Source organism: Bubalus kerabau, chromosome 18 (genome assembly GCF_029407905.1).
Source record: "Bubalus kerabau isolate K-KA32 ecotype Philippines breed swamp buffalo chromosome 18, PCC_UOA_SB_1v2, whole genome shotgun sequence".
Taxonomy (NCBI): Eukaryota; Metazoa; Chordata; class Mammalia; order Artiodactyla; family Bovidae; genus Bubalus; species Bubalus kerabau.
The window spans coordinates 25,430,807-25,444,494 of NC_073641.1; the positions used below are offsets into that span (position 1 = coordinate 25,430,807).

A 13,688-nucleotide genomic window follows, 5' to 3' on the forward strand; every position below is an offset into this window, starting at 1 on the left:
ATTAAAGAGGCTTCTAAGAGGCCCTATCTCCAGGCCTAGAATAGTGATGGCTTGGGTTCAAAGCACACATGTGTGCATGCTATTCATAGGTGGCATGTTTCCCAGGATCGTGCTCAACCTCAGCTGCTTTTATATTAAAACATCATTTCTGTTCATTAGAGTATTTTCAGATGAAAACAGTTACTTTACAACTCTTGACATAGTTCTACTGAATGTACATTTAAACTACTGACAAATAGATCTTTTCTAATCATTGTTATTTCTCTTGCATCTGTATGTGTACTTTATTGTTATCTTTTGTTACTCGTTATTTGGTACCTCTCTTTCACTGTTTTCTTTCCTATTGTTTATTAACTGTGACACAAATGTATTATTCAACTGGTTAACTCTCCATTGTAGTAGCTAAGGGCATGTAGTTTGGAGCCGAAAAGTCTTTGGTTTGAATATTGACTTCACCAACTACTTACTGTGTAACCATGAACAAGTGTTGTAACCTCTCTGCACTAATTTATTTATCTATAAAATGAAGAAAAGGATTATACCTACTTTAAATGAGATAATGTATGTACTGTGCTTTGTACAGAGCCTAGTACCTAGAAGCACTTAATAATTGTAGACAACATGATTATTTTTATCTACATTTACTGAGTTCCTGCTGTGTGCCAGGTATTGTCCTGGGTATTGGGATATAGGGCTTCCCAGGTGGCGCTAGTGGTAAAGAACTTACCTGCCAGTGCAAGAGATGTAAGAGATGTAGATTCGATCCCTGGGTCAGGAAGAGCCCCTGGAAGAAGGCATGGGAATCCATTCCAGTATTCTTGCCTGGAGAATCCCACAGACAGAGGAGCCTGGCAGGCTGCAGTCCATAGGATCACACAGAGTCAGACACAACTGAAGCAGCTTTGCACGCACGCACACATTGGGGATATAAAGGTGAAGACACAGTCCTTGTCTCAGGGATGTCATAGTCTAGTAGTAGGGACCAACTTGGATATAGAAAAATTAGAAGACCAACATAATAGAAGAACTATTAACCTTGACTACTTTGGAGTGTGCAAGAATATTTTCTTTCCAGTTGATATCCTCATATCATAAATATAGATTCCTTTATAATAAAAATTAATGATGATTACAATATAGAGTAGTAGATGCCATATTTCAGATGTGTATGCAGTGCTATAAGAACAGAGAAGCAGAAGGGGGAAACTCTCTCATCAGGAAACCCTTGCATCTTCGCCTATTTTCCCCAGTTTGCTAAGCTATACATCTTTGCAGAAAGCCTGCCCAAAATAATATGCTGATCAGGTGGCATACAGACTAAAGACTATCCATGAAATGGTAGCTGTCCCTCTTTATATGGATACATAGCTCTCTGACACAACCATTTTGGCCTTCCAAGATTTTGTGTTTTGCAAAACTTCTTTCTTCTTGAGTAATACTGAGTAAGCTGAGGGTGGAATGACTTTCAAACATCACTCTGTGAGATACCTACCCATTGTTATGAATATGGGGGTTGCCTGGTCCATTTCTGTTCATACCTCACAAGACCACCGGGCAACTCAAAGGGTGACTGAAGTCTAGCCTGGGATGGGCCCTAGAGCTTCAGGAACTAGAGAAGAGACGTTGAAACTTCTCTGGAGGTTTTTTCATCTTCCCCTTGTTCACCCCTACACAGTTAGAAACTCTTAAAATGCTGGAAGCAGTCTCCATAATCCAGGTTCCTGTAGTTCCATAGCCAAATGAAAGTGTTAGCGAAAGTGCTAGTCGTCCAGTCGTGTCTGAGTCTTTGCAACCCCATGGACTGTAGCCTGCCAGGCTCCTCTGTCCGTGGGATTCTCCAGGCAAGAATACTGGACTAGGTAGCCATTCTTTCTCTAATGGATCTTCCCAACCCAGGGATCGAAACCGAATCTCCCGTGTTGCAGGCAGATTCTTTAGCATCTGAGCCACCAGGGAGCCTCTACCATCTAATTTAGGGATTGAAATCCCTGTTTTGTTTTCAAGCTGATTGTCAACTTAGACTTGACTTTTGGGTTTCTCATTGTTTGTTTGTTTACTTGCTTTTGAAGTGAATTTATCAACATTTAAGTTTAGAACTCTTTACTATTGCTGTAGCCCATTTAAGGAGAAACGTTTCCTCCAAATCAGAAACGTTTCCTAATACCACATGTCCAGTTTTCTTACTGTGGTATCAAACTAGAGCAAAATTGTATATAATTTTTTTCTTATCTGTTTTCTTAGCTTTCAAAGTAATTTGTGTTTAAAATGAAAAATGAATAAGCTTATTGCCATAATTTAGTTGTGCTGAATTGTTTGGCCATAACTTTTGTGGTGATGGAGACCAGATTTATGAGCTGTGGGATCTGTTCTGTTTGGATCTGACAGCTGGCTCCATTAAATATCTTGGAGCTTTTTACTTTGCATGGGGATGGTTGGGAGGGTGGGAACAGCAGTGGAAGAAAGCAATCCACTTTATTTAATGTTCTGCATTTGTTTACTGGCTCCAATCATAACATTGTGCAGCTGTTTGAACAGCTGCCTTTTGATTTCCTTTTGTTTACTGTTTAGGTTTATTAAGCTTGTCCTTAATACCTGCTTACTGTCTGCTTTTTAACTAGCTTTCGTACTTTATTAAATATATTTTAATATATACCAGTCTCTTTTGGTCTAGGCATGCTTTGATGATCTACAAAGTTAATTCACTAAAAGAAAAAAAAATTTTTAATTCCATAGGTCATACAGAAAGCAGCCTATTCTTGATTTCTTGTTGTCCCTTAGCTTTATATTTTAGTTAAATATTTTATAATTTGGTAAATAAATTGCATTTCAAAATTAAGTCCAAATTTCAATCATGATAAACCACCATTTATGTTAACTTTCTAAGCCTGCCAACAGGTAACTTAGTCTACATACTCCAGATAGTTTTTAAAAAGTTGTCAGACTAGTTGTAAAGTATGTGAATTTTGTTTTAACAAATGTCTCTGAACAACCTGGATACCTAGGAGATATATATTTACACAGAGAGAGCAAAAAGATAAATATTATATTTATTTGTCAGTCTTATTATTTTGGAGAAGGAAATGGCAACCCACTCCAGTATTCTTGCCTGGAAAATCCCATGGACGGAGGAGCCTGGTGGGCTACAGTCCATGGGGTGGCAAAGAGTCGGACACGACTGAGCAACTTCACTTTCACTTATTATTTAGCCTATTCAGACATACTAAAAATTTATTCATCATTGTGGGAATTTTATTCTCTTTACAGGTGAGGGACTTGTCCATTGCTTATATGCTGGTGACATTAACTTACCTCTATATTGGAGTCCTGGTTTTTGCTTCATTTCCTTCACCACCATTATCCAAAGATTGTATAGAGCAGGTAAGGCACTGTGTACCCTGTGTGATTGTTTACGCCTTCATATCTGCAAGGCAAGCAGTGTGATACAGTAGCAATGTATACTACCAGACAGGCCTGGGTTTGAATCCAGTCTCTTCTATTTACATACATGTGGGAATTCAGGCACCTTCCCCATTCTTTGTTAGGTTCAGTTTCCTCTTCCATTAAATATCATAATAGATACTCCATAGATTTTAGAAGGTCTCAGAAAACCTTCTGTATGCTGGCACCTGTGGTACTCAAATAAATGATTCCTGTTATTTGCTTCTTATTTTTCTGTGTGTGTGGATAATTATGCTAGTAGCAGTCTTGAATTTATAAACCCTCACAGAGACTATATTCAGTTCCCTGATTTTCTAAAGTCCAGATCTGGAAATGTCCTGAATAAACTGGTTTCTTAATTCATCAGTCCCTGATAATAGATTTGACACTCATTTTGGTACTAGGTGGCAAGCATAAAAGCAAAGAAAGACTATTTCTTCAAAAGACAGAGGAAGAGACAGAAAGAATAAAAGAAACATTCTTTTACTAAAAGGCTGCCATAAATAATATTTATTATTTGATTTGACCCATCATAAACCTGGGAATAGCATAATCTCTAGTTTTATGTAACTGAAGAAGTTCTTAGAGAAAGTAGCATTCACAGGTGATTTTCATTCTAGTCAGAAGAAATTCCTCTAAGAGTGTAGTGGAGTACAAAATATGATTTATTACCTATGAATTATAAAAGTTATTTCAGCATAATAGTGGTAATAATGTTCTCATCTTTTCAAGATAAATAGATTTGACTTATTGCTCTTTTGATAGTTTGAAATGTTCTCTTGATTTCCTTGATTCCAAACGTTCTTTGGCAGCCAAATGTTTGCTGAAAATTCCCCTGATATGAAAAATCCCATATAAAGCCCACTCCCTTGGGAATAAGAATATCTGTGGTATTTGTATTTGAAAGGGAAAAAAAATCTGAGTGATTGGCTTTCTTTTTCTTAGATGCCAAATGGAGAACAGAATCATGAAAGGAAGTAGAAAAAATTTCTTTTCTATTTATTGATAGACTATAGATAATAGTGATAGTAAGTAATAGATATACTCTCACTTTATTCCATAATCTTTAAAAATGCTACAGTGCATCCGAGGAGAAAAAATAAGAGAATTATTGAGAATGAAATAGCATTGAATTAGCTATTTAAATTTATTGAAACAAGTTTATACTTAAACCTCATATACTAACAGAGCAGTACTTCTCAAACTATCAGTGGTAAACAAGGTCTTCTTTGTTGTTGTTTCAATGTCAAATGAATTGCAGATTGATACTTTTGTAAAACAAAAATGTGCCAATGTCAAATTTCTTTAAGTTTCTAAATACTTACTTTTAATTTCTGTACTTAGCTATTGAAGAGTAATAGTTAGCAAATAGTTTATGAACGGGTGCCAGCCCACGAAACCATGCAATTTGAGTGGCACCTGTGTTCAAAATAAGCAAAAAAAATCCATTTTATAAATTTGTATATATTGATTTTGACTTGTGACATTACTTTATTATCTTTCTTGGATTAGAATTTTTTAGACAACTTCCCTAGCAGTGACATCCTGTCCTTCATTGCAAGAATATTCCTGCTGTTCCAGATGATGACTGTGTATCCACTTCTAGGCTACTTGGCTCGTGTCCAGCTATTGGGTCATGTCTTCGGTGACGTTTATCCTAGGTAAGGGCTCTTCTCTTGACCAGCAAGATGTGCCAAGCAACAAATGACTGTGCAAACAGGTCAGTTTAAAATGTGACTGATCCTTTTGCTATGAAACTTTGCCTAATGAAAACGATTACTAAGGATAGACCTTTGGTATTCTTTTCCCAGAAGCGCTTTAAAAATAGAAGCTGCTCCCTTGTCCAGAATGATTTAAAGTTAATTCCTGCCCATGTAGTTATGTTAGCTCTGATATCAGCTATATTTATCTTGTGATTTAGTTGCTATTAAACTACTCTTTGCCAAGAAGTTAGTAGTATGTAGTAGTACCTGTGTTAGTAATATATGGCTAATGAGAAGCAACTCATTTAGTTATTTGTATTTACTTGTATATTTATTACCATTCATGCAGTTTTACATAAACAATAATGGTTTAGGATTAAATGAGATACATAGCAAGTTTAAATTATTATTTGCTTCTGTAACGATTGCTATAATTTTTAATCTCTTATTGGTGATGAAAGAGTTTGAGTCCTCTTGAAAAATCTGTTCAAAGCTAGTCACCCTCATCCAAGAGAAGTTTCTATTTACTGAAACTTCCTTTTGGGCCCCTGGTTAATGCCTACTCTTACATTAAGTTTTATTATAGATTATTCTAGTAAAAAGTACCTCGGAGAAGGCAATGGCACCCCACTCCAGTACTCTTGCCTGGAAAATCCCATGGACGGAGGAGCCTGGTGGGCTGCAGTCCATGGGGTCGCTAAGAGTCGGACACGACTGAGCGACTTCACTTTCACTTTTCACTTTCATGCATTGGAGGAGGAAATGGCAACCCACTCCAGTGTTCTTGTCTGGAGAATCCCAGGGGGAGCCTGGTGGGCTGCCGTCTGTGGGGTCGCACAGAGTTGGACACGACTGAAGCGACTTAGCAGCAGCAGCAGCAGTAAAAAGTACCTAGTCCTAACCTATTTTATTGGGAATAAATTATCTTAAATGAAGAAAGCTTTTGGATAAAATTTTAAAAAAGTTACATTTGCTGTAACCAACTAAACAAGTGGTCTTAACCAGTTTATTTGAAGTAAAGTAATGCAGTCTTTCCCCTCATTTAACCAATAATTGGTTATAAGTATGTAGTTTTAAAAACAGAAAACTTTTAAAAGCAAACATCAAGAGTTACCAAGCCTCTGGCCTTGACAACAGCAGCAGCTACAGTTCTCACATTGGATTTCAGTAAATGTAAGAATCCTGTTGTGTTTATATGCCCTGCCGTATTTACTAATAAACACATTTTAAGTCATAGATTAAAAAAAAATTCTAGGTAAATGCATTATTCCTGTTTTCTGCCGTTATTTTGCATAATGTTGGCTGTTAGAATGTTTTCTCTTCTTGGAAAAAGTCTGGAATTTCCCTCTTGCATTCAGATTACATTTCTTCCCCTACCATCAGGAACACATTATCATTTACCCTACAGTTGCAAGTACTCTACACACTGCATACTTTGGAGCATACTTTTTGATCTCAGGACCCCTTTACACTCTTAAGGTTTATTTGAGGACCCCCAGGAACTTTAGTTTATGTGAGTTATATCCATCAATATTTAACACGAAAAATTAGAACCGAACTTTTAAAATGTTTATTAATTTACTTTAAAAGCAATAATAAAGCCATTACTTGTTAACATATAAATGATATTTTTGAAAACGAACAATTTCCAAAAAATTTTCTTTTACATTTCAAAACTCTTTAATGTCTGATTTGCTAGTAGATCACTGAATTATCCTATTTTCTACATTCATTCTGTTGTAATATGTAATTTTTGTTTAAATATATGAAGAGGATACACCCTCCCATGGACACATAGTTGGAGCAAGAAGGAAGTACTTTTAATAGGCTTTCGAGATCACTGTGGATATTCTTCTTTGTTACTGTGCCAAACCTTGACAGGTGGTAGTTTTTAAAAGTTAGTTGAATCTGAAACTCAGTTACATTAAAAGCCATTGGTTTGTCTTACAATTTGGATCTTCTACCCATGTATGATTTTATAACATTAGGTTTAGTCATTTGGAAAATACTGGTTTACTGAGTTCTATAGATCTTCCAAATATTGACCCATTTCATTATATATTATCAAAACCCACTTTCGCTATTATCACCACCAGTTGCATTATAAAAGTCTTAGATATTGCAATACTGTCCCGCTCTCATGGTGGCAAATACCAGCTCTCCAAATTCTAATTTTTACTTGAAAGCTCAATGTTATCATTGGCAACACAAACTACCAGTTGTTTTTCTTGAAATGATAAGATCATATCATTTATTTTTAAGAAAATGTCTGTCACATACCCAAATCTAAAGAACCATAGTTTGTCTGTCTTTCAATTAAAAATGGTCTTTGGAAAAACAGCACGGTTGTCCCCCAGTTCAGTTTCACAAGTGCTTTTCCTCAAGGCAGCCATTGTACTTCAGTATGCAGCAGATGTGCTTTATTATATACTTCCTATTTGATCATACAGAATATTAAAAAGATGTTTGTTCAGAGTATGAGATTTTGCACCACAACTAGAGAAAGCTCATGCACTGCAATGAGGAGCCCGCGGGTCACAATGAAGACCCAGCGCATCCAAAAACAAACAAAAAACAACATTGAAGTATGAGATTTAAAAAAACTAATAATTTTCAGTCCTTTATCAAGGACAATTTTTAATAAAACTTTTTTTTGAGAATGTTTGGCAGTAAAGAATACAGTATAGAATACAGAGATAGTTGCAGCTACCTCTATCCAGTCTAAGGGGGCAGCAGTTTACCCACCATTGCTTTTGCAAAGCATGTTTTGTCTGACTGGAAAATAATTTTTACCTCAGAGCTTCCTGGAAGGGAATTGGAAACTTCCCTGAGGTTCGCGGTTACACTTTGAGAACCACTGCTTTGGAAAAATACACAAAATTGTTTCCTTTTACAATACAGAAATAACAGAGGCCCAGCCAATGTCTCAAAGCTCTGAAGCAATTTTAAGGTTGGAGTTTTTAGATAAATAGTAAGATCTGGAAGCCTGAATATCTTTGTAATTTATCAAGATATATGACTAACCATTTATTTGTATAAATAATTTTCCTCATTTTTAATTCTTTCTGTAATCTTTCCCAGGGTTTAATTAACCTCTGATAACTTGGGCTCAAAATATTGCTTTGATATGTAACTTTGACTTTTAAGGATCATTTTGGGAGGAAATGGAGTTATTTCTCAAGCATCACATTCCATCTACCATATGATTATTTCTGTCCCAAAATTGATTTCACAAGCCTTGAATTGTTAACATCTAGTTCAATTTACTTAGCTGATATTCTGTTCATGGTAAATACTGAATAGCTTTACATGACTAAATCTGAAAAATAAAAACCTGCCAATTTTGCCTTTCCCTTGATAAAATTTATTTTTCTAATTATAAAAGTAAAATAATACTTTACAAAGGAATACTATAAAACATATGAAATTTATCAGGTGTAGAAATGAAGAAAAACTACCCCAAATCCCAAATTGTAACACAATCACTACTCCCTTTTAGTGTATTTCTTTCTGATATTTTTTCAAACATTTTAAGATTTTCTTGTGTAGTAAAAATCTAACTAGCTTTTTCCTCAAGTTGCCTAGATAGATTTTTACCATCTAGGTAACAGTGATTATATATTTTTAACATTTTAAAATGTTTCCATCAAGTAAATTGCTACCCTGCCATGTATCTAGGATGCTTCTATCTTTTTACAAATCAGTTCAGTTCAGTCGCTCAGTCGTGTCCAACTCTTTGAGACCCCATGGACCGCAACACGCCAGGCTTCCCTGTCCATCACCAACTCCCGGAACTTGCTCAAATTCAATGTCCATCAAGTTGGTGATGCCATCCAACCGTCTCATCCTCTGTTGTCCCCTTCTCCTCCCGCCTCCAGCATCAGGGTCTTTTCCAGTGAGTCAGTTCTTCGCATCAAGCGGCCAAAGTGTTGGTGCTTCAGCTTCAGCATCAGTCCTTCTAATGAATATTTAGGACTGATTTCCTTTAGGATTGACTGGTTTGATCTCCTTGCAGTTCAAGGGACTCTTAAGAGTCTTCTCCAACACTACAGTTTCAAAAGCATCAATTCTTTTTACAATTCAAAAGCATCAGTTCTTTTTACAAATACCTTTATGTTAATAGTTTTTTAATTTTCTTATGATATTCCACCCAAATGGAATTACAGATCAAAAAATGTAAACCCTGATATACACTACCAGTTTGCTCCTACAGAATTTAATCTAGTTATATAATTGCAGGAAAGGGCCAATATCACTGTCCCACCACCAGTATTGAGTACTCCTGTTGCCTTCTATTTATGCTGTAATTTTATTGTCAAGTTTAAGACATTCTCATTTTAGAGATGATAGTGATGAATTTCATTCTCACATTGTTATAATTTGCCTGTTTTTATATTTTTTCTTTCTCCAAACTCTCAACTTTTAGCATTTTCCACGTGTTGATTTTTAATCTGTTTATTGTGGGAGCTGGAGTGATCATGGCCTGTTTCTACCCAAACATAGGAGGAATCATAAGGTACTGCCTGTAAGGGAACTTTGCCCCTTTACATATTGGTCTTTATTTTTATGCTTTTCCTATTGTTGTTGTCTTGATATAATTGTTTAAAATTCCAGTGAGTATTTAAAATTGATAACATTCAAGTGCAGTTCACTGGTGTCAGTTAAGGGGCTCTTTATCTTCCACTTTTGCTTATTCCTCACTCTAGAAGCACCATTTTCCTTAGCCTTAGGTACCTTCCCCTTCTCTTTTTCTCATAATTTTCCACTGTATTTCTTTTTACCCAAAATAAAGTTATTTTTAACATGTAACATATAACTTCTTGGGGTACCTGGAAGGTCTCTAATATGTCAAGGCTATGTCCTAACTTTCTTAATCCGTTTCTACTCAAGAACATATTTCAGTGTCAATTGTAGTCAGAAAGTTTAGATCCCAGATGGCTCTTTGCTTAATATCCATTCTCCAAATATATTGTGATAGATTGAGTAGACTGGGATTAAAGTTGTGACCTCAGATTCTCATGGAAAACTGAAATTTATAATGACCCGATTTTTCTTCCTTAACCTTGTAGAAAGCAGGACTGAGTTACTTTTTTGAAGACCCTTTCCTATAAAAGTAGCGAAAGACAAAAGAGGAGACCTTTAGCCTGACACTTGTGAAATATAATGGATTTACAAGTTCCCTTTAAGCTATTTATAAGGAAATTAAGTATAAGGAAGGAAAGAAGTAAGTGTAGGTTCCTCAGTCATGTGTTTAGGTATTTTTGTTACTATCTTTGATAATTGTGCTGAATACCAACAAGACATTCATCTGTTCTCAGTCTTAAGCAGATGCTTGCAGTCCTTCAACAACTCAGAATTTATAATTAGTTTATAAAAGATCAAAGATAGGAAGCCTATCTCCAGATGTTTCTGAGGAAGTAGCCATAATCACTGAGATACAGAGGAACTACAGAGACTTGAGAGATGAATAAAAAACTCTGTCAAGTAGATGCTATACAGATGAACAGGAAATAGTATTTTATATTAACTTAGCAAGTAAAATAAGTTTTAAACTCAGATGCTTTATGTCAACAACAAATGAATCAAAAATAATTTTATTGTAACATCCAATTGAGGACGATTTAAATTAACCTATATTTACCATAATTGTAAATCAGAAAAATACAGAATGAATATTAACCTAAAGACTTTTTTATTCTGCAGGTATTCAGGAGCAGCATGTGGCCTGGCCTTTGTATTCATATATCCATCTCTCATCTATATAATTTCCCTCCACCAAGAAGACCGTCTCACGTGGCCTAAATTAATCTTTCATGTTTTCATCATTATTTTGGGCCTGGCTAACCTGATTGTTCAGTTTTTTATGTGAAATAGTCAACTGCCTTCTCAAGATCTTTCATGGTATTTTGAACTTTGACAACGGTTCCACATAAATTCACTTGAAAACGCTGTTCTTGCTCTGACTGTAAATGTTTTCCTAAGGTCATTTGATAACAAGGAAATAAGGGTCCATTAGTCAGTAATTATTATTAGAGTGGGGAAAAGGGCAGTAAGAGTGGTCTTAATCTCTTTACCTTTCTCATATTCACTCATCTCTTCATTCTCACTGTCTTTTCCAAGTAGAAACGTATGCTCTAGGAAAAATCCTGCTAGGTTTTACTTTTAGAGATGTAAGGTGGGTAGGTTTATTTTGGCTACAATCAAGATTCTCAGGGTGTCACAGCAACTGTATTGCCAGATCCCATTTCTGTTTCAGTGATTCAGTTTCATTTTATTACTTGCTAGATCATTTCTTCAGTTTGCCCAAACCTTTACTGTTTTGGACAGTAAACCAAATACCTCATTTTAAAAAAGTGTCCATGACATCAGTGTTAGTAGAATTCTTATGTGAGTCCTTAATATCTGTTTTTAAAACAGGAAAAAAAAATCTACAATGTCAATACAGACCCCATGGTTGTGAAACTTATACAAAATAAAGGAACTAGGAGAATTTGTTGCAGTCTGACTCCTCTTTGTTTCTGATCCAGTTCTAGTTCCCCAGCCCCAGTTTCCATAGGAACAAGTATGGCTGCCCTCCAAGACCCAGTGGGCTCTTTTGCTTTTTTTGGATCCCTGAGGATTGCATAGGATGTGATGACTGGACCAATGAGGAAGAGTGTAAGAAGCGTGGAAGAGAGAGATGTATAAGGTGTTAAGGGAATAGAGAGGAGTCAGAAGGAGTGAGACCTCCTTAAAAGTATATTCTTTGCAGGGGGTGAAAGTGATTTCTTCAACACATGAAAAGATTACTTCTGTTTAAAGTATGACCTCCAGAAGGAGACCACCCCCACACAGCTTACTTCTGTAACTGGCAATGTGAAAGTGTTAGGTACTCAGTCATGTCTGACTCTTTGCAACCCCGTGGACTGTAGCCTGCCAGGCTCCTCTGTCTTTGGAATTCTCCACGCAAGAATACTGGAATGGGTTGCCATTCCCTTCTCCAGGGCATCTTCCTGACCCAAGAATACTGGAGTGGGTTGCCATTCCCTTCTCCAGGGCATCTTCCTGACCCAGGTATTGAACCTGGATCTCCTGCTCTGCAGGCAGATTCTCTACCACCTGAGCCACCACAGAAGTAATTGACAGGGTAGAGATTAAATCCCCATAAGAAAAACTACTTGGATCTGAGAAAAGGATTAGGGAATCTAAATTCTTGTAATTAAAACTTCTCTTTTCCTTTCAAACTAAAAGTTAAACCAAAATCCAAATCCATGTCTTCCATGTAATGAAACCTCTATGTTCAGCTGGAAAAGGTAGTTTTCTCTGATTTTATGGTCACATTAAACAGTATTGTGTTAATACACAATTCCAAAATAATACATAAATTTGTTATTTCCTTCCTATGAGAAAAACAGATGAAATGGTTTTTTAAACCTGGTAAAGAGCCCCAGATTCAAGACCAGCTGTTCTTTCTTTCAGCAGAGGTTTCTGTCTAGTCCACAGACCCGTACCTACAATGATGACCTATATTGCCTAAGCATTAGTAATCAGTAGTGTCTGACTCTTTGCAACCCCATGGACTGTAGCCTGCCAGGCTCCAATCTCCATGGGATTCTCCTGGGCAAGAATACTGGAGTGGGTAGCCATTTCCTTCTCCAAGGGATCTTCCTGACTCAGGTGTCGAACCTGAGTCTCCTGCATTGCAGGCAGATGTCTTTACCATCTGAGCCATTAATACACCATATATTACCTAAGCTCTTTTTTAAAAAGTCTGTTTATGAAAATTCTCCAACATACACGAAAGTAGGAAAAAAAAATGACAAATTCCTCATATACTCATCCCCTATATTTAGTACAGTAATTATAAGACTTTGCCATTGCTCACCTATCCCCCAGTTTTTCTTTTCCACTGAAACTTTCTAAAGTCCATCTTGGAAGTTATGTCATTTCATCTCTATAAACCTTAATACGCACTAGTAGTCTCTTGAACGTAGTTATGTTTATTGAATGAGACGGTCTTTCTAAAGTTTTTGTTTGTTTGTTTTAGCAAAAACTGCTGGTAGATTCTAAGTAATTAGAAAAATCTGCATTAAATATCTGGATCTTTGTGTTAACCTCTCTCAGAACAGGAGTATAAGATGGGAGAAAGTGTGTCTGAGCCTGAGCATCTTTGTGACTTGAGAGTTTTGTTCAGTTGGAGACACAGGAATCAAAAACCAGACCTTGAGAGATCCCTGTTTATCCCGTTTCCTCCCTTGTCTTTAAAAACATGAGAGACAAACTTGCATTGCCTTTTTTCAATGATGTTAAAACACTGGAATGTTTTAACACATAGAAAAAATGATTTGATATGTTTTTCCCATTTGATAAAGTGAATATGAAAGTGAATATATTATTTATTAAACTAAAAACCAATGTGGATATTTGCTTTTTGTTTTCTTTGAGAGATTTGCTAATTCAGAACCTCCAAAATCCTATGTTCGATTTATGCTGAGTGACTTTGCCTCCTTAGGTTTTTCTTCACAAAGCCAGCTCCTTTGGCCTGGTGATTAGCTTGGTTGGAACACT

At 36.2% G+C, this 13,688-nt stretch overlaps 1 protein-coding gene across 7 annotated transcripts in view; it reads left to right on the plus strand.

The window, feature by feature from the left end:
* Window positions 1-11,631, plus strand: part of SLC38A9 (solute carrier family 38 member 9) — a 90,984-nt gene extending 79,353 nt beyond the window's left edge. For 6 of the 7 annotated variants that reach the window (XM_055555217.1, XM_055555216.1, XM_055555215.1 and 3 more), the window contains 4 exons: window positions 3,265-3,378; window positions 4,951-5,099; window positions 9,568-9,657; window positions 10,845-11,631. In XM_055555217.1, the coding sequence (XP_055411192.1) occupies window positions 3,265-3,378; window positions 4,951-5,099; window positions 9,568-9,657; window positions 10,845-11,010 (519 nt within the window). In that variant the 3' untranslated portion in view covers window positions 11,011-11,631. Of the gene's footprint in view, window positions 1-3,264; window positions 3,379-4,950; window positions 5,159-9,567; window positions 9,658-10,844 lie in introns of all 7 variants that reach the window. The other variant, XR_008705011.1, reaches the window with a different exon arrangement.
* The last annotated feature ends 2,057 nt before the right edge of the window (window positions 11,632-13,688 follow it).